Below are 21,525 nucleotides of genomic sequence, written 5' to 3' on the forward strand. Positions count from 1 at the left end.
CCCTGAAAAAAAAACCTGACATATTAAACATCCCAATACTCAGTAGTATGATAAAGTTTGAAATATGTTTTAACAGAAATATTTACTAATTAACTTTTTAACAACTACATGTACTGCATAAACCTACACACCCCAGGATACCAATATTGATTTGTGTGATTCAAGTATCTTTGATTGTTCTCTACAGGGAGTGATGCGTGTATAAATATTATTAATTTTTCACACTTTTCTTATCATTTCAAGTTGAACACTTTCAGAGTTTTATCTTTGACGAGTTTTTGATTTGGCTAAGTTAGCTACATGTATTTTGTAAAATACCCTGTTTTTACTAAATACTTTGTCATAGTTGAGATCCATTACATATATTCCTTTAGAAATAAACATTATTATGAAATAATCATTAAAACGATCAATATCATTATCAATTTCTGCTTTGACTCATTGACTTTTCTAAGTTACTAATGTAGCCTTTATTTTATTTCCAGACCCTGTGTTTTTGGTTTTATTTAATTTAGAGTTACTGGTAGGATTATGATTATGATGAAGGGAGCGTTAAACGAGGTTTAGGTATTGTAAGGTTTAAAATAAAGTTAAGTTTAGTATAGCCCTATATTGGCTGGTTCAACTAAAGAAAATAAAGACCTTTCAATCATACCAAAATATCCCAGAGAAATCACCATAACATTATATACTGGCATTATATATATTATACAAAAACAAAGGTATATAGGTTTTATTAGAAAGGATGATTTTGAAAACGAAATGATGAATTACAGTATCTAACATTATAAATAGTATATAAAATAATGTAGTTAGCGATCATATAAACATTGTTTTCTTTCTCAACTTTTATAACAGTTTAATGTCAATTCTCAAAATAACAGCACTTTTAAATTAAGCTTCTATAAAATGTCAATGTTTTGAACTGGTGTAAATTAGAAAAACCTTTCTTCAAAGTTGACAGATTTCTTATCTATATGCCTATGGTAGAATAAACAAAAATCAATCAAAATAAAGGATTCAATCAATGCTCATCAAACCTAAATTCAAAACAATTGTAAATCTATTATCTCAATTATTGCATTATCTTGTAAAATGTTACATGATTCATACTACAACATGTATGATTTTTTTTAGAATTTCAAAGGAATGTTTTATCTTTTTTCATGTTCTCATACCGACTGTTCATAAAATTAGGTTTAACAGATCTCATTAGTTAAACTTTTTGTTATTTGTTCCAAAAGATATAACAGCCAAATCACAACTCTTAGTTTTATGAAATAAACAAAATCATATATGACTTGATAAATAACAACATCATGTCTGTATCAAACATTATGCTTATTAACAATGCTCTCTTTTTAACATACATTTAATCAACATTTCACATATACTAATACATGTATACATATTGCAATTAACAACACAAAGCACCACACTGTGCAGGATAATAGTCTGATTATGATTATAAAAAAAATCTAGCCTACTTGAGCATTACATAAAATAATACACAACCTTCACAAACAAAGGGATCCCAATATACAGGGAACTTTAGCTTCAAAACCAAGAAGTAGTAACAAACAAAAAGCTACAAAATGTATACACAGTAATTTTCTGTTTTACACATTTCGCAAGTTTCTAAATGACACATGTATGCAACTATTGTTTGTGAGCATTAACAAGATATGGGATTTCATACAAAATAAAAATTTAATTAATTTTAACAAAACTATTATAGCTGATGTTTCTATTGAAAAACAGGCAAAAGACATTTCAGCAAAAAATTTAAGCTGCTACAGGATATTTAAGCGACAATATTATGGCCAATTTTAGCGCCAGATTAATCCATCCACCTGTATTTTTGACAGCCAATTTTTACAAAACTGTTAAAGGGTCATCAAACTAAAAAACTATGAACAATAATTTATACAGGTATAGAATTTTATCATTCATTCCTATACAACTATTTATACATGTATAAATTAATACTCAAGTTATGGAATGGTGTAAGCAGAGTTTACAGCATAAGAAAAATATTTAAAAAAATACAACTTGTCTGCAGATATATCCATACTTAATGTTACTAAATGTGTATCTATTTCTAGTTTAGAAGGGTGGATGTCAAAGTGTCATGATGGATAGGGAGCACAAATTGTACAATGTCTTCTTATCTTCCTCTTTAAATAAAAAAACAACTTTTTTGTTTAATTAAATTTAAATTGTCATATGAAAAACAGTAGCAGCTATATCATGGACAAAGTGTACCCAGCACACACGGAGATACTTCAAAATAATAAAAAAAAAAATAATACTCATATATGCTGAGAATTAGTGTAATTACAAATGTATTCTTACTCATAATCCAAAATTGATCTGAACACAAATATGATGTACTGTAAAAGTCATAAAATAAATATTTACATAAATTTGTACAACTTTTTATATAATAATGACATAATCTATATCACCATCAAGTCTGAAACTATGATTTTGTTGATTTTCTTTATAAATCATTAATACTTTAGAGGGTAAGAACAAAATTAAATGATTATATTTTACCCATTCTTAGCTATGTCTTGGATATAACTTGTCTTTTATTCACTGCATAAATCTAGATTGAAGTCTCACAAAAAATTTAAATTCTAAATCCCTTTCAAAAACATCAAATACAGGAAATGTGTAAAATGAAGTAAGCATTGAATATTAAATGGAATGATTGTAAGATTTTAAAACATCCTTCTTCTCTTAAGTGTGTTTAAAATTAAAAAAAATATATACACAACATTAATACTGCTTACATAGATAATAATATATGATGATTAATGAGTTTCTATTTTGATATATCCAACAAAATGAGTTTGACAACTGTAGTTTGTGATGGTAAATAGTGAGAATAACCCCCCTTTTTTTTTTAAATCAATGCATTTGAATAGGGACAAATGGTCGGACGCCCCCTTTAACCTGGGAATAAAGTTAATGTTCAGATAATTTTGGCCACATTTTGTTTTACTTATCATCTCTTATATGCAGAAGGTGATTTAGGGCTGGGTGAAAGGGGCTTTTGTAGCTACATAGATAGTCAATCCATAGACTTTTTAAAATTCCAAATCCTAACATTGCTTTGGTGGTTGGCACCCTCTTTTTCAAAATCCTGGATCAGCATCTGAGATAGATCTTATTTTGAAAACCTACAATAGTATATGACAAAGAAATGACAAGTCTAAGGAAACAAATTTTTCCTCGTGTAAACATTAGACAAAGTAGATATTTTGATTGGAATTAACATACAATTAACATACAGGTAATTACAACACTATAAATATCTAACAATATCAACAACTGTATTCGTACAAAGGCACTATTGTTATTATGGTATGTAAGAAATTAGTGTACAAACCATATATAAAACACTTTGAAAATAAACATAAAATTTCAGAGAATTATAGTAACACCTATTTGAATAAAGAATGTGATTATATTAAAGTTTATAATTGTGTACACAAATCACAAGAGCAACAAACTTTCAAAATTTGTGAAAAAGTATGTCAAAATAATGTAAATACAGCAATTTTTCCACACAAAATATTTAAAACCTGCTAAAAATGAAAATAACAGTTATTTTTTGTCATTACTGTTTGAAGTTTGAACATAATTTAAATTTTTTTTTTAGTGGATACACATTAATTTTTTGGTCTAATATTTACTTCATAATTTTTTAATATAACAAGTCCCTCACTTCTGACAAGAAAACAGAGGAAGCTTAAATTAAAAAATATTAGTGGAAATAAATTTATCAATCTAATTACTGTTAATAATTTGAAAATTAAAAAAAAATAAAATTATACTATGAAAATAAACCAAAGACCATGCAATTTTGTAAGTAATAATTTTAACATAAATATTCTTATAACATACTTGAATTGAGGTATGATTGCAAACTCATCATTTGAAGACCTTTTAATACACCCCAACTACTGTAAATTCAGAAATTATTGCAATGTTTATGATTTAAGCGACAGGGTTTTGGATTTGTTTATATGAATGAAGCTCGATTTTAATCAGTATGGCAAAAAACAATTATTGTATTTTGGTCTAAAATGACAAATTCACAATAATCTCTGTATTTACAGTATCAAACACTAATAAATTTAATGGTTTATTTTAATAAGTCATCATAACTTTATAAATAAGATACAAATGGCACATAAAGATAAGAGAAAGGAAACATTTTATACTGAAATACTTGGAAGGCGAAAAATTTTACACTCTACTTTTTTTATTTTTTATTTTTGTTAAGGTTTTATATTTAGGTTCTTTTTTTAATAATGGCATTTCCATTCTGGTTCTATATTAAGAAACAACATTTCCATTTCAGCTCTATTTTTAGAAATGACATTTCCACTTTGGTTTAATTCATTCGTATCACAGATGCTCATCTTCTTCTTTAACTTTTAATCTGAAAGAAAAAGAATGTTTCAGTTTTTAATCTATTTTTTATATCACAATGAAGATGAAATTTAAAGAGAAAATTTTCTCCATCAATCACTTAGTGCAAATGAAATAAAAAAAAGTGGCTCCTAAGAGCTCACCTGTCAAAAATTTAATGGATGAATTTTTTTATTTTTTTCAGTTTTAATTTTACTTTATTCTGAATACCCTAAGTATCATAAAAGATTACTTACTATTTTCAGAAACTTTTGACGAAGCACCCTTTTGCTGAGAAGTTTGGACAACTCCACTAGGATCCATAAACATCTGAGGAATACTATTACCAAAGTATATCTTTGTATTGGTAGTAATGGCTTGGTAACGTAACATCTCCAAGTATTGGTCAGTCAGTTTAGCCTACAAATTAGAACATATTTTTTCTTGAATACATTTAGTTTCAAAACAATATTGCAGTATTTAGAATTAATAAAACAAACAAGATTGCTTCGTAATATCAAAATGTCCCCAGTGGCTATGTTATTGAGAAATTCAGTATAGAGTCATACAACAGGAACACAGATTACGTAAAAAAGGGTATTTCAAAGCTTTTGATTTTTTGTGGTTATTCAAATATGGTGTCATTGAAGTACAACAGAGGAAAAACTATCAAAGTCCAATTACTCTTATCTAAGTTATTTTTGGAGAATTTAAATGTCTTATTAATAAATTTTCAAACAGTCATATTCATACCAAAAGTCACAGCATAAACAAACATGTTTAACCCTGCCACATTTTTGCAAATGTCAGAAACCATCAGCCTTTATTAATCTTGTATGTTTTTTTTTTAAATTTTGGTTCATTTTTCTGTTTCTGAGTTTAGTGTTGCATCCATGATGTAGAATTCATTACTGTAATGGGGTAAGCTGAAGCCTACCTCCAGGTGCAGGATTATCTCAAAACACTGATTTGGAGGCCATGAGCCTGTCATTTTCTGCTTGTTGGTCGGGTTATAGTCTCTTGAATACATTCCTTGTTTCCATTTTCTATTCTATCAATGTTTTAACTGGATGAACTACATGTATTTATATAACTGCTTCAGTATTACAATTAATACAGATTTGTCGAATGCAATTGTTTAAAATTAAAGCCATACAAATAGCATAGTTATGAATTCCACAAGAATCCACCATGCTTCTAAGTTTATTTCCTTTATGCAGCAATAATGAGACTGCTTGTTAATGATTTGATACATACTGAATTAGCCTCTGCTTCTTTCTTTGCTTTATAGAATTCAGCATCTGCTTTTGCTCTTTCTTTAGCTAAATGGGTAGCATCTAAAAACAGAACAATTCGTTATGTTAAACTGTTCAAGTGGGGGTTGTACATGATTCATCTACTCAACCAATAAGAGCATAAGAGAATGTAAGAAATTGTGCCTAATGTCATGTTTTCATATTTCAATTTGGATAGGCAAAACATTTGTGTAGGCAGATCTTCAATATTCTCCTTTAGTACTATCTTTTTAAACATGTACAAGAATCAAATTAATAAATCTTGAATGAACAAGTGAAACTGCGAGCTACTGCTCACTGATGATACCCCCGCCGCAAGTGGATAATATTAATAGTGTAAAAATATGCAAGTGTTCGGTAAACAGGAAGTTGTCGAGTGATGAATCTGAAAACGCATCACACGGTATAGCTGACTTATAAAAATCCTGAAACCAAATTTCAGAAATCCTTGTATTGTAGTTCCTGAGAAAAATGTGACGAAAATTTTTAACTTGGCTATCATGTGTAAAATCATACAAGTGTTCGGTAAACAGGAAGTTGTCAAGTGATGAATCTGAAAACGCATCACACGGTATAGCTGACTTATATAAATCCTGAAACCAAATTTCAGAAATCCTTGTATTGTAGTTCCTGAGAAAAATGTGACGAAAATTTTCAACTTGGCTATCATGTGTAAAATCAGACAAGTGTTCGGTAAACAGGAAGTTGTCAAGTGATGAATCTGAAAACGCATCACACGGTATGGCTGACATATATAAATGTTGATACCAAATTACAGAAAGGGTGGATGTGTAGTTCCTGAGAAAAATGTGACGAAAGTTTCATGGGACGGACTGACTGACTGACGGACGGACTGATGGACGGACGGACTGATGGACGGACGGACGGACTGACAGACAGAGGTAAAACAGTATACCCCCCTTTTTTAAAGCGGGGGTATAAAAACACTTATTGAGGATACCAAATAATAAATGAACACATGAAAGTCTGAAATCTACAAGTCCACACTTATATTGCAATACGATTGAAATTATAATAACTAGGGACTTTACTCAGTACTCAGAGTACAAAATTTTAAATAAAATAAAGTATTTTAATTGGTCTATTTCTGAGATTTTACAACCACAAGGCCTAGTATTTGCTTCCACTTTATCTATAATATATAAGATGTTACACAATTTTAACCATGATTTAATGCATTAACCTAATTTTCTGGAAAATTTATGTTGTCGTGTAGCTACAATGATGATCAATATCAAACATTTCATCTCATGCTTACCTTCTATTTCTGATATCTTCTTTTGTGATTCTTTCTCTGTTATCTTTTGCTGCCACTGAATTTTGGACACCTGAGCACTTTTTTCAGCCTCTGTAATGTGTCAAAAAATCTTGTTTAATTCAATATTAGCAATTTTAGCAATATTAAAACCAACAGTTCCTAATCAAAAGTAAAATGATTAAATAGAGACAATATAGATGAGGATTAATATCCACAACAGTTATCACAAATGGATCAATTTACAAGTGAGCTAAAGACATGGAAATATAGCATTTACACCAGTAGAATTAAACCTATAAATCCATGCATGACTTCAAAGAAGTGTGCACTAGACCATACAAATTTGGAATAAGAATGTCCATTTCATTCTTTTCTCATGAAAACTTTTTCTTTTAAATGTTTTTAAATGATACACCACTCGGAAGAATAGAAAGTGCTGTCTTATGGTGAGCAAAATTGTAGATATTCTGGTTTGCCTAAGTAAAATATACCAACAACATAAGAGAATGACTTCTTGTACCTACCTATAACAGCTCTTTTCCTCTCTGTTTCTGCCTCTTTCTCCACTACTTTCTGTTTTTGAATAGAAATAAGTAACTTTGTTTTCTCTCCTTCCCTGAAATCAAATATAAGAAGCGTTTTCATAAAATCAGAATTGTGAAAGCTCACATAAAAAATATACAACTATTAAAAAAAAGACTATGATTATCTTAAACATATTTCATACAGAACAAATAACATGAAAATTAACTACCAAATATACAGCATCAATGAAACAAAACAAAATGGAAATGGGTTATAAGAGCAGAAAAATATCATTTCTTATTCGTTGTTGAAGATTGTGTTAGAGAAAATCTATTAAAAGAGACACATGTATCAAGTTCATAAAAACAAACAGCTAAAGGCTCTTAGGTCTAGCCAAAAATATGTATGACAACTTGTATTTTGTAAAGATGGACAAGCCATTGACATTTATACAAACTATATTCCCATGAAATTTTCTTGCAAGATTATAACAAATATATGCCTGATCAAAGGTTAACACAAATGCAGCATATTTCTTTTTTTTTTATAAATAATATTTATAATAACTTACATAGATTCATAATTTTTTCTGATCTGTTCTGGAATTTTCGGTTTTGTGACTCGAACTGCCTGTACCGATAAACCTGGTGCCATGTTTCCTAAATCACCCTGCAGGGCTGTACGGAGGTTCTCATCTATCTGATCTATAAACAAATTTCATTCATTATCTATTTATAACAGCAGGTAGGTTTTAATAATTAATCTCGCATCTTCTTTATACCAACTGACAAATCGGGCACCCATTCACTCAGGAAAATCGAGATCCATTATTTTTGTGTTTTTTTTTTTTTATTTAATGCTGTAGTCCTGGCCTAGAACTATGAATTTTAAATACTTAGTTGAAGTGTACATTTTCTTTATATGTACCATTTACATACACCTACAAACCATGTCTTTTCCTACTTAAGTGTGTTTATATTACAGAACATAACCAGATGCTCTGCAGGGCACAGCTGTATACGACGGCAGAGGTCAAACCCTGAACAGTTGGGGCAAGTATGGACACATTACAACATTCAAGCTGGATTCAGCTCTGAATTTGGATTGTGATTGAATAGTTGACACAGCATAGGTTTCTGACACAGAATGAATGTGGTCTAATGAACTTAAAATTTATTTTTGCTTTTGAGCAATTCACTATGCTGTTTAATATTAATCGTCTCCAAAAAACAAATGTTTAAAGAAATTTTCGTTTTATTTCTGAAATCTGAAATGAGAAAAATTGCCCCCCCCCCCCCAATTTTTTTTCACCTCCCCCTTTCCCTTATTCCAAAAATTATCTCAATTCAAATTTCTAATGGAGTTTGCAACAATAACTACTCATTTAAATACATCATAAAATATTAAAATATAAAATGTCATACAGTCATGGTTAAAAATAATATTAACAAGAAGTAGTTACGAAGTCTCCCAAACAAAGCTCCCATAATTCGCCATTTCCATGGTCACATATCTCATTTGATTTATTTTATATATGGTTTAGGGGTAGAGATGTCGACTGTTTACAAGTTTTCAAACAGGAGGGGGTGGGGGTGATCCCCAGGGACTTCACCTACAATCCATTTGAATATATGGTTTAGGGGTGGGAATCTCTACTGTTTACAAGTTTTCAAACATGAGGGGGTGGGGGTGATCCCCAGGGACTTCACCTATATTCCATTTGATTTGTTTTATTGTCCCATGCAAGAATATATATTGTTTAGGGGTGGGGATCTTGACCATTTACAAGTTTTCAAACATGAGGGGGTGGGGGTGACCCCCATGGACTTCCCCTATATTTCATTTGATTTGTTTCATTGTCCCAAACAAGAATATATATGGTTTAGGGGTGGAGATCTCAAACCTTTACAAGATAAAATCATACTTTCTAATTGAAGGGGGGTAGGGGTGACCCCCAAGAACTAACCCTATATTTGATTTGTGTGTCTATCACTTACTGTTTTCAAATTAGTCATTTGAAACTTTAAAAAAAAATTAAATCCCATAGGGTTCTATAGTTAACCCCTCCCTTCTTTAGGCCCCTCAAAATACCGATTAATAGACTCCAATGCACAAACGAAAGATTGATGGCTCACCTAGACATTTTTTGATACTCTAAGCATGGAAGTAATATTTAGAAGGAATAACAACGACTAATTAGCATGTATTTATAGCATGCTGAGCTCTGTACTAAAGTCATACGATTTCATCCAATTATAGTCTCAGCGGTAAGAGGCCTTTGGTTACTATCTGCGTTACCGCGGTTGTAAAAGGCATCTGGAATTTCTTATCAGTCACGTGGTTTTATCGAGTCCGGTTATCATAGCGCACCTGTGGGAAATCCCTAGTTTATTAATAACAAGGTAGCGCTGTATCACATAGAATATCTACCTTTAGAAAGAAATCGAATGGTGAAACTAGAGGCTCTAAAGAGCCTGTGTCGCTCACCTTGGTCTATGTGACTATTAAACAAAGGAAGCAGATGGATTCATGACAAAATTGTATTTTGGTGATGGTGATGTGTTTGTACATCTTACTTTACTGAACATCCTTGCTGCTTACAATTATCTCTATCTATAATGAACTTGGCCCAGTAGTTTCAGTGGAAAATGTTAGTAAAAATTTACAAATTTTATAAAAATTGTTGAAAATTGACTATAAAGGACAATAACTCCTTAGGGGGTCAATTGACCATTTCGGTCATGTTGACTTATTTGTAAATCTTACTTTGCTGAACATTATTGCTGTTTACAGTTTATCTCTATCTATAATAATATTCAAGACAATAACCAAAAACAGCAAAATTTCCTTAAAATTACCAATTTAGGGGCAGCAACCCAACAACGGGTTGTCAGATTCATCTGAAAATTTCGGGGCAGATAGATCTTGACCTGATAAACAAATTAACCCCCATGTCAGATTTGCTCTAAACGCTTTGGTTTTTGAGTTATAAGCCAAAAACTGCATTTTACCCCTATGTTCTATTTTTAGCCATGGCGACCATCTTGGTTGGATGGCCGGGTCATCGGACACATTTTTTAAACTAGATACCCCAAAGATGATTGTGGATAAGTTTGGATTAATTTGGCCCAGTAGTTTCAGAGAAGAAGATTTTTGTAAAAGATTACTAAGATTTACGAAAAATGGTTAAAAATTGACTATAAAGGGCAATAACTCCTATATGGGTCAACTGACCATTTCGGTCATGATGACTTATTTGTAAATCTTACTTTGCTGAACATTATTGCTGTTTACAGTTTATTTTTATCTATAATAATTTTCAAGATAATAACCAAAAACAGTAAAATTTCCTTAAAATGACCAATTCAGGGGCAGGAACCCAACAACTGGTTGTCCGATTTATCTGAAAATTTCAGGGCAGATAGATCTTGACCTGATAAACAATTTAGCACCTGTCAGATTTGCTTAAACGCTTTGGTTTTTGAGTTATAAGCCAAAAACTGCATTTTACCCCTATGTTCTATTTTTAGCCATGGCGGCCATCTTGGTTGGATGGCTGGGTCATCAGACACATTTTTTAAACTATATACCCCAAAGATGATTGTGAATAAGTTTGGATTAATTTGGCCCAGTAGTTTCAGAGAAGAAGATTTTTGTAAAAGATTACTAAGATTTACGAAAAATGGTTAAAAATTGACTATAAAGGGCAATAACTCCTAAAGGGGTCAACTGACCATTTCGGTCATGTTGACTTATTTGTAAATCTTACTTTGCTGAACATAATGGCTGTTTACAGTTTATCTCTATCTATAATAATATACAAGATAATAACCAAAAACAGCAAAATTTCCTTAAAATTACCAATTCAGGGGCAGCAACCCAACAACAGGTTGTCAGATTCATCTGAAAATTTCAGGGTAGATAGATCTTGACCTGATAAACAAATTAACCCCCATATCAGATTTGCTCTAAATGCTTTGGTTTTGAAGTTATAAGCCAAAAACTGCATTTTACCCCTATGTTCTATTTTTAGCCGTGGCGGCCATCTTGGTTGGTTGGCCGGGTCACCGGACACATTTTTTAAACTAGATACCCCAAAGATAATTGTGGCCAAGTTTGGATAAATTTGGCCCAGTAGTTTCAGAGGAGAAGATTTTTGTAAAAGATTATTAAGATTTACGAAAAATGGTTAAAAATTGACTATAAAGGGCAATAACTCCTAAAGGGGTCAACTGATCATTTCGGTCATGTTGACTTATTTGTAAATCTTACTTTGCTGAACATTATTGCTGTTTACTGTTTATCTCTATCTATAATAATATTCAAGATAATAACCAAAAACAGCAAAATTTCCTTAAAATTACTAATTCAGGGGCAGCAACCCAACACCGGGTTATCCGATTCATCTGAAAATTTCAGGGCAGATAGATCTTGACCTGTTACACAAGTTTACCCCATGTCAGATTTGCTCTAAATGCTTTGGTTTTTGAGTTATAAGCCAAAAACTGCATTTTACCCCTATGTTCTATTTTTAGCCATGGCGGCCATCTTGGATGGTTGGCCGGGTCACCGGACACATTTTTTAAACTAGATACCCCAATGATGATTTTGGCCAAGTTTGGTGTAATTTGGCCCAGTAGTTTCAGAGGAGAAGATTTTTGTAAAAGTTAACGACGCCAGACGACGACGGACGACAGACGACGGACGACAGACGACGGACGACGGACGCCAAGTGATGGGAAAAGCTCACTTGGCCCTTTGGGCCAGGTGAGCTAAAAAACTTGAAAAACGGACGAGAATTGTTCAAACTACAGCAGTTTAACATGGAAAATTGTATTTAATTTAGCATATTTTTGCTTTTTACCGTTTGTTTTAAACTGTTCTAAAAGTATTTTCCAGTTAAAAGCGGATCCCGAGTTAAACAGTTAAATACCGATGAATCGATCAGGTTTCACATGATGTTTAACAAAATAATGTAGGCAAATGTAGGCATAGATTTTTTTACTGTTGAAATGTGCAAAGTTTATCGAGATTGAATGAAATAATATTTACTTTCAAGTATTCTAAATTTATGTATATGTCATAAATGTCATTGATTGCATTATTGAAACTGGACAACTAAAACGGGGATAATATTTTCGTAAATATATATTTAAAAAGTGTTTATTGTGGAATGCTTGTATTAATATAATAAGCTATACAGCAAAAAATATAACAAACCGACGAAATGGGCTTGCATCTATCTGTCTTACGGTAAATTCATTTTTACACAAATTAGTTTATGTATCAAGAACTTAAATTGAAGGATAGAACCGTTTAGAATTGTTAATAATTTAATTGACTATAAATACACGAGAGATTTAGATTTTTCGTATTTAATAAAGGGTGTCCAAACGTATTTTTTGTACAGTCATCTTCTTAACTATACGGAAATGGTTTTTTAATTGTCTGTAAATTTTAAAATTGAAATGACACAACTTTGTTCTCCAATTTCGTATGTGATAGCTGTCGGTTTTAACTATTAAGTTCAAACTAACCAAAAATAGGGAAAAATTGGACTAAAATAAAAATTGAACGAATGACTCTTTTCGGCAGCGTACATCAACGGAATGTAACAAATGGACTATTCGGGTTACTTCGCATGTATATTCGACAAAAACTTGTCTGTTCGTAGTTCTCCGTGAACACGAAAATGACCGATAAGTGTCAGTGATTTGAACGATCACATGCGGAGAATAAACCAGATATTGAACCAATTAACGAGTTATTGAAAGATGGGCGGTAACGCAGATGAAACCCTTGAAGTGACGACGATGTTATTCCTTCCAATATTACTTCCATGCTCTAAGTAAATCTGACAAGCAGTTTTGAAGAACCGCTGCAGACAAGTTCATTTTTAAAGTGGCGGAAGAAAAAGAAAAAGAAAAGGAAAACTGAGCAAAAACAATAATTAATAGTAAATAGTAAATGGGGAATGTGTCCACAGATGATTCACCCGATAGCATATAACATTATAAAGGGACATAACTCAAGAACTGTAAAAGTGAAGCTGCCAAAAATTGAACTTGAACTGAGTTTAGAGGTAATAAGCATTATATACACATTTCATTAAGTTTAGTCGAGACAAACTTAAGTTAAGAGAAAAGAAACGAAAAAATTCTTCAATTTTTCCTCTTGTAGAGGGGCATAACCCTAGAATGGTAATCAAAGTGCTTGTAATCACAGAATGGTAAAGATTGTTTTAATTTATCAGTTGGTAGTAAAAGTGAATACCGGTATTGCATTGTATATTGTATATAGCATTGATTTAAGTTGATTCAACTACTATTCTGGACAAAGAAAGATAAGTCAAAATTTCAAAGAATATCTCATAAAGCATTGGTTTTAGGTCATTCAAAAACCATTCTGGACAAAGAAAGATAACTCCAATATATTTTCTTGAAACAAAAAAAATGCTTGTTTTGGCCCCTTTTTGGCCCTTTATTCCTAGACTGTTTGCCCCATAACCCCCAAAATATATCCCAACCTTCTACTTATGGTATTAAACCAATTTCAGAACAATTGAAATACTTATACACAACTTATTGTCCTGACACTTAAACCTTAACCCCATAAATAAATCCCAAGCTTCCTTTTGTGGTTATAAACATTGTGTTAAAATTTTATTGATTTCTATTTACTTATACTAAAGTTATTATCCGGAAACCATCTGTCTTTGGACGACCCTAACGCTGCCAACGTGATACCAATATATGACCGCAAAAATTTTGCGATGTATAAAAACAATATTATAATCTTTGCTTATTCTGTCTTTTCTTGCAGACCAACACACTAATTTATGGTTACTTTTTCTTGCAGACCAACACACTAATTTATGGTTACTTCTAGTTGACTATTTACACAATAGTATTGATGAACAATGAAGATAAAATATTTTCAGTTACTCTGTCGTCCCTAATGACCCAAACAATCAAGTTAATCATACCTACCGAATAAATCGATGTAGACTTCCTGCAGTGTGTGTATACTACAGAACTGATTCAATTCGTGATGAACTTTGTTGTAGATGAGAGTTTTGTCATAATCTGCAGTGTAATTCCTTACAATATCATACACAGAATCTATATTCAGTTTGTTAACAACTTCAACTCGATCAAAGAAAATAATAACACCACCACTGAAAACATTAAACAGTAAAATAGTTAAGATGTTTAATGTCATAAAATATAACCCAAATCATGTGGAAAATTGTTATGATCATTGTTTTTCTTTGATTGTATGATTGCATGTCTGATGGGTTTTTTCTTAGAGTCAGAGGTTGATGTGGTCTGTTTTACTGTGAAATATTTTGGAAATTCCTATTAACTTTTCTATGTTTTGTTAGCAAATTCTTTTCAAGTTTACAGAAGTAATTTATCATAGTTAAGTTCAATTTCATGATGCAATTTTATCAAGCTTATTTTGGAAATATTTATAAAATATATAACAAAGGCCTACCTAGTACCACAAGGCACATTCTTTACTTCATCTGTCTGTAATGTTGTCTATAATTAAACAATGTGATGTTTAATTTATCAATAATGTAAAATCTTCAAATGAACAATGTAATGTCTTGAAATACACAATGTAATGTTTTAAAGATTGACAATGTAATGTCTTCAAATAAACAATGTAATGTCTTCAAATACACAATGTAATGTTTTAAAGATCAACAATGTAATGTCTACAATAAATTATGTAAAATCTTCAAATGCAAAATGTAATGTCTACAAATAAATTATGTAATATCTTCAAATACAAAATGTAATGTTTTCAAATACACAAATTAATGTTTTCAAATACACAATGTAATGTTTTAAAGATTGACAATGTAATGTCTTCAAATAAACAAAATAATGTCTTAAAGATAACACAATGTAATGTCTTCAAATTAACAATGTAATGTCTTCAAATACACAATGTAGTTCCTTCACAAACACAATGAAATGCCCTTAAATACACAATACAGTGTCTTAAAAAAAACAATGTATACATCTTAATGTTTATGGATTGATCCATGATGAAATGTTTTTAACCTCAACCTACCTGTACAGCTTTGAAAGATGTAAGGAATGGAACCATAAAATGGAATCCTGGAGCACTAGTTGTCGTCAGAAGAGCACCTCCCTACAATTAGTAATGTTGTACAATAATAATAGGGTTTCACTAAATCACTAGAATTATTAATATGTACTACAAGTTCCCACTTAGTATGAAAACAGTAACACAATACAATCAACTATCATGAAAATGATGACATCCTGAAATTTTGACTGATCTTGGCAGAAAAAGTTATCCTCTTAATTTCATAAACTACCCCATTGATGAAAGGCGCATGTGTCGGATAGACTCTGTCACTCATAAAAACTCTAGTCCTGTGCCTATTTATGTGTTATAAAATTCTTACAAGTTACAATAATTATAATAAAATTCATTACAGGGTAATTGATAACAAAAAACATCATTAAACTATCCCACATAATTATTTTATTATGTTATACATTTTTATGTTAATATCACCAAATATATATATGTATTTCAATGAAACTTGCTCTGAGAATTCATATTAAGTCCAATAGATTTTTCTCAAAGCTGATTGAAGCTGTCCATACTTTTTTTAATTTTGAAGACTTCCAGAAAATGTTAAGATGAACCACTAAACTAACTTCCGTGGGCTTAGGACTGCTGATATCTAGTGCTTTATCACAATTCACTATATATAATAACTTTCTATAATTTACATTGACTTATGTCACATGCACCACCAATGAAATAAATCTTTATTGCACCTTACTGTAAATTCATGTACCGACTCACCCTATAATACACACCAACATGTCCTGAAAATAGAATAATACATGTACCACATTAACCACAACGACATTCCTATACATAATAATCCTGAATAACATAATGTTGAAATCTTCATATAGGTAGCAATCCACGTAAAGCATCTATTATCTTAATATAGGTAGCAATCCATAATAGCATTGCACCTATACAGCTTCAAAGGATGTAATGAAGTGGGTAGATGGACTGAGCTGGTTTTTTTTGGGGTGGTTTTATTTTAACACCTTACCTTATTTTATTAAAGACAGAGAATTTCAACTGGTTTAAATCCACATTTTCTGCCATGGTAGTTTGTTCTCGTAAATATATGTACGTCTATTTTTGAAAGAAGTCAGGTGTTTGGTATTGGTGTTGTCCATTTTTAACAGTATTTTGGAGAATTTCTTTTAATGTATTAGTTTTAACAAGAATGTGTCCATAATACACGGATGTCCCACTCGCACTCTCATTTTCCATGTTCAGTGGACCTTAAAATCAGGGTAAAAACATTAATTTGGCATTAAAATTAGAAAGATCATATCATGGGGAACATCATGCGTACTAAGTTTAAAGTTGATTGGACTTCAACTTCATCAAAAACTACCTTGACCAAAAACTTTAACCTGAAGCGGGACGAATGAACGAACAGACGAACGAATGCACAGACCAGAAAACATAATGGCGATAATGCCCCTCTACTATCGTAGGTGGGGCATAACAATAAAGATTTGTGAAGGTACCAGACACAGCTTATTACAGTATGTACCATGCATGAATACTAACTAATAAGCTGCATCAGCAATGCATCCAATGGGATATCTGAACACTGACTATTATTCAAGATATTATTCTCCAACTGTAGACTACACAAAAACAAATGTTGAACTTGATTGAAATTACTGCTTTATTATAAATTTTATACCTTCTTCTATTTTATGAATAGAAAAATTCATCAACAATGCTAATCCTACACCAACCACTGCCAGTCCTGCTAATGGATTTGCCATTCCTGAGTTCTACCTGTGAAAGAAAATGCAATATAAAATCTAGAAGGTTTCTATGACTATCATTTTAAAAATAAAAAGATGTAATATGATTGCCAATGAGACAACTATCCAACAAAGTTAAAATGATGTGAAGTTTAGCAATAACTAGTCACTGTATGGCCTTCAACCATGAAAAAATAAATACCATTTGGTTGAGGCAAATTTAAGCTAGAGAATGGAAAAAAACAAAAAAAATCACACTGTAGTCTATAAGAGGCCCTACATGAAAAATTTGTAAAGGTTCCGCAGTGTCTCAACTACTTTTGCTGCTTATTGCAGGCTCAACAAATATGAGAATAAAATTCTTAAAAATATTCCACTCAATACTATATTTTGATTGTAAGAAGCTTCAGTCCAAGTTTAGTAAATATCCAGGATAGTTTATGAATCTAATAAATGTTTAATAAACTTTACTGCAGACTGTACATGTATGTAATGTTAACTGGAAGCAAAAATAAGTCCATTTATACGTAAAATCAGGAACAAAATTTAAACAAAATTTCATTCTAGATATAGCTTTTGATCATAAATAAGCTTCTGACCAAGTTCGGTACAAATCCAGGATAGTTTAAAAAAGTTATCAAAATTTTAAAAACTTTAATCACAGAATGAATGTTATGTTTCCTGGCAGAAAAAAAACAAACTTTTAATTTATAAGAAAAATACAGAAAAACAGGAATTTTTTTTTACAAAATTTATTTCTGAATACTATTTTATGATCATAAATAACTTTTTGTCCAAGATTGGTAGAAATCCAGGATAGGTTAAGAAAGTTATCAAGATTTTAAAAACTTTATCCACAGAGTGAATGTAATGTTTCCCGGCAGAAAAACTAAGTCCATTTATAAGTAAAATACGGAAAATCAGGGTTTTTTTTTTAGAAAATTTATTTCTGGATACTACCTTTATAAATAAGCTTGTGTCCAAGTTTGGTAGAAATCCAAAATAGTTTAAGAAAGTTATCAAAATTTTAAAAACGTTAACCACAGAGTGAATATTTGTGGATCACTATATCTCACTTTTTCCACAAAAGTTGAAGGCTCGACAAAAATGTGATACAATTCAACCAAGAAAAACTGTTGGCTTCATTTACATGATTTATGTCAAGTTTCATTTGAGTTCATGTAGACTCTAAGAGTGGAAATGTGTAATTATGAAGAAAACAGTTCAAGAAAGGAATTACATTTTTATGCTCACCACTGGGTTTCCATACTGTGTGTTCTCTTGTGTTATTTTTAGAAGGAAATTTATCCGAGAAAATAGGTGACATACTTTGCATCATATAAAATTGATAATGGAAATGGGGAATGTGTCAAAGAGACAACAACCCGACCAAATAAAAAACAACAGCAGAGGGTCACCAACAGGTCTTCAATGTAGCGAGAAATTCCTGCACCCGGAGGCGTCCTTCAGCTGGCCCCTAAACAAATATATACTAGTCCAGTGATAATGAACGCCATACTAATTTCCAAATTGTACACAAATGTGCCAATTTGTGTACACAAGAAATGTAGGTCATATCAAATAAATACCAAACGGAAAGATTCAAAAATAACTTTTATTATGGGGACAAAGTCCCCTATTACAGTAGAAAAATAAAGAAAAAAAAACAAAAAAACGTAATTTTCATTGTACTAATGAATTCAAAATCGTTCAAAACGCAGAAATCTACTTCCTTCTTCCAGTTTCGTTGTCGTGAGACTTTGAGTAGTCTAGTAAAATATAGGAACTCAAGGAACAATCAATACCAATATTTCATTTTTAATAATTCTTTGTCTTTGATATGAATTGACATTACCTGATGCATTGCGTTTCTTTGTTTACATTGAACATGACGTCATAACTTAAATAACGTCACAAGTAAAATCCATAACAACAGAACCAAAATTGGAAACGTTACGGTATTTCTGTTTCTTTATTTTTTAACAAATAAGTAAGTAACCAAAAAAATAATTCATACAGACTTTGTCCCCATTCACAGGTAATGCCTGCCTCATATTATTTTAGTAAAGTTCTAAGGTAACATTATCGACATAAAACACAAATGGCTGTTTTTTTAGTGTTACCCCATTCCGTTTGAATAGTCTCATATCCACGAATATAGGTGACACTACCGTAACCTTTTCATTGTCTCTTTTGACAAATTTTCTGATTGACTGAGATCACCTTAGCAATTTTTAAGAATCTATAATTTAAAGCAGTGGTCAACACTTACTTCTACGGCAATTTAGTTTATCCTGTGATATGTGTTGCTATGTTCATCTTGTATACATTGTCATTGTTAAATTTGTTAAAAAAAAATAATGTAAAAATTAAGTTTCGTTTTTGATTGCATCTTGTCACTGTCAGATCGATAACTACAAGAAATAATGACTAAATCGGTAGTTAAAATTTCTTTTCCTCTGATTTAATGCAACATATATTGTTGTCATGTTTGTAAAGAATACATACTTATCCTATTTTCTGTTGAGACAACAAAAAAGACACACAATTCTCCAAGCACTGTGATGAAACTATTCACCGCTTCCGGTTGACATGGGCGTCGCCATTGATGCAGAGCTAATAATATAACGTAGACTTATATTTTCGTATTCTAATGTCATTTTCGATTATGTAACTGTTCACTGATTAATAATTAGCGTTAGTTAAAAAAAAATCTGTGATTTCATAAGTAATAAAGAAATCTTTGCAAAATTGTATGGCACAATATAATATGTTTAGCTCACCTAGTTTCAACGGCTATGTATTTTTAGCTCACCTGGTTTCAGAGGCTTCTTCTTCTACCAATACGCGGCCACCATCAATAAGTTGATTATTTTGCCACTTTTGGCTATGGGAGGTTTGGGAAATAATACGTTGTAAGTGTAACAGTTCCTGGTGAGCTTTGTCATACCTTCGCGTCCGTCGTCAGTCGTCCGTCCGTCTGGAGTGATTTTTGTGTCTCTTGTTATGTATATATATGTGTAATGGTGGTCACTTTATTTACTTGTCTATATTCTATTTATTTGGGGAAATTGGTTTGACCTCATTGAATCCGTAGTCAAGTGAACTTCAAGTTAACCCCTAAGCTAGAGATTGATAACTCATGAATTGTGCGTGTTCGGTTATTTAAAGGAAAAGAATGTCAACATTGAAAGTGAAACAAAGGTAAATTATTTGATTGGGTGAGTTTTACAACCAATGGGTCGATGCCACTGCTGGTGGACGTTTCGTTGATTTTCCAATCACGTTAGTTTATTTTCTCTGAATTTACTTTATAAATATAGAATGTTAACCCAGATAGCAAACATGTGTTGGGCCAATATTGGCATTCCGTTGGCAACATTGTTGGGCCAATGTTGGAAACCTATGTTGGGCCAACGTCATTTTGCTCATCGGCCCTCAGTTGGCCCAACATGTTGGGTCTTTATTGGCCCAACATCAGTATGCCAACAAGGTTAACTATTTGCCAACAATCTGCCAACAATGTCAACTATTTGCCAACAGTCTACCAACGTCGTCTAGTTATAAAATTATGTTGGACCAATGTTGGTCGAACAGCAGTATGCCAACGATGGCTTCAGTCTGTCAAACTTGTTTTTCATGCCTTTCATGTTATGTATTAAGAAATATTTATCTCTTGTATATAATGTATATTATATTGGCAGGTCAATCTCGGCTGTCATGTGGAGAGTGTGATATTACACTCGTGTCAAATGAGCAGCTGAGTTCAGTTGATTAATTCAACAACTTGCAGAAACTATATTAAAATTTTATTTGTTTTTTTGGGCTGGTTATAAGTATTTTTTGTTTGTGCACAAAATTATTCAATCATTAAGATAAATACATTTAAATGACTACACAGATTTGAAAATATTAGATAAAGAGAATGATGAGCACATTTTTGGGTTTGCACTTTGAAATAATATCTAAAAAAAAAAAAAAAAAATCTGTGGTATAATACGGGGAGATAAGAACTTAATACGTTGGCATATTGTTGGCACAATGTTGGCTCATATTTCAATATTGTCATGAAATATCAATGATATGTTTTTTTTTATATAAATATACTGCTTTAAAAACTTTTGAATTATTCAAAATACTAAAA

General features: G+C 31.4%; 1 protein-coding gene across 1 annotated transcript; it reads right to left on the reverse strand.

The window, feature by feature from the left end:
• Positions 1-717: 717 nt before the first annotated feature.
• Positions 718-20,010, reverse strand: LOC139487849 (erlin-2-B-like). Its single transcript, XM_071273013.1, has 12 exons — positions 19,890-20,010; positions 17,315-17,412; positions 16,381-16,403; positions 15,610-15,690; positions 15,022-15,068; positions 14,514-14,701; positions 8,096-8,228; positions 7,524-7,615; positions 7,000-7,089; positions 5,683-5,762; positions 4,683-4,845; positions 718-4,456 (listed from the first exon to the last, which is right to left on the reverse strand). Exons 2-12 carry the CDS (start codon positions 17,397-17,399, stop codon positions 4,452-4,454), a joined length of 987 nt encoding a protein of 328 aa, XP_071129114.1. The 5' UTR covers positions 17,400-17,412; positions 19,890-20,010; the 3' UTR covers positions 718-4,451.
• Between the last annotated feature and the right edge of the window lie 1,515 nt (positions 20,011-21,525).

This window comes from Mytilus edulis, chromosome 9, assembly GCF_963676685.1.
Source record: "Mytilus edulis chromosome 9, xbMytEdul2.2, whole genome shotgun sequence".
Classification (NCBI taxonomy): Eukaryota; Metazoa; Mollusca; class Bivalvia; order Mytilida; family Mytilidae; genus Mytilus; species Mytilus edulis.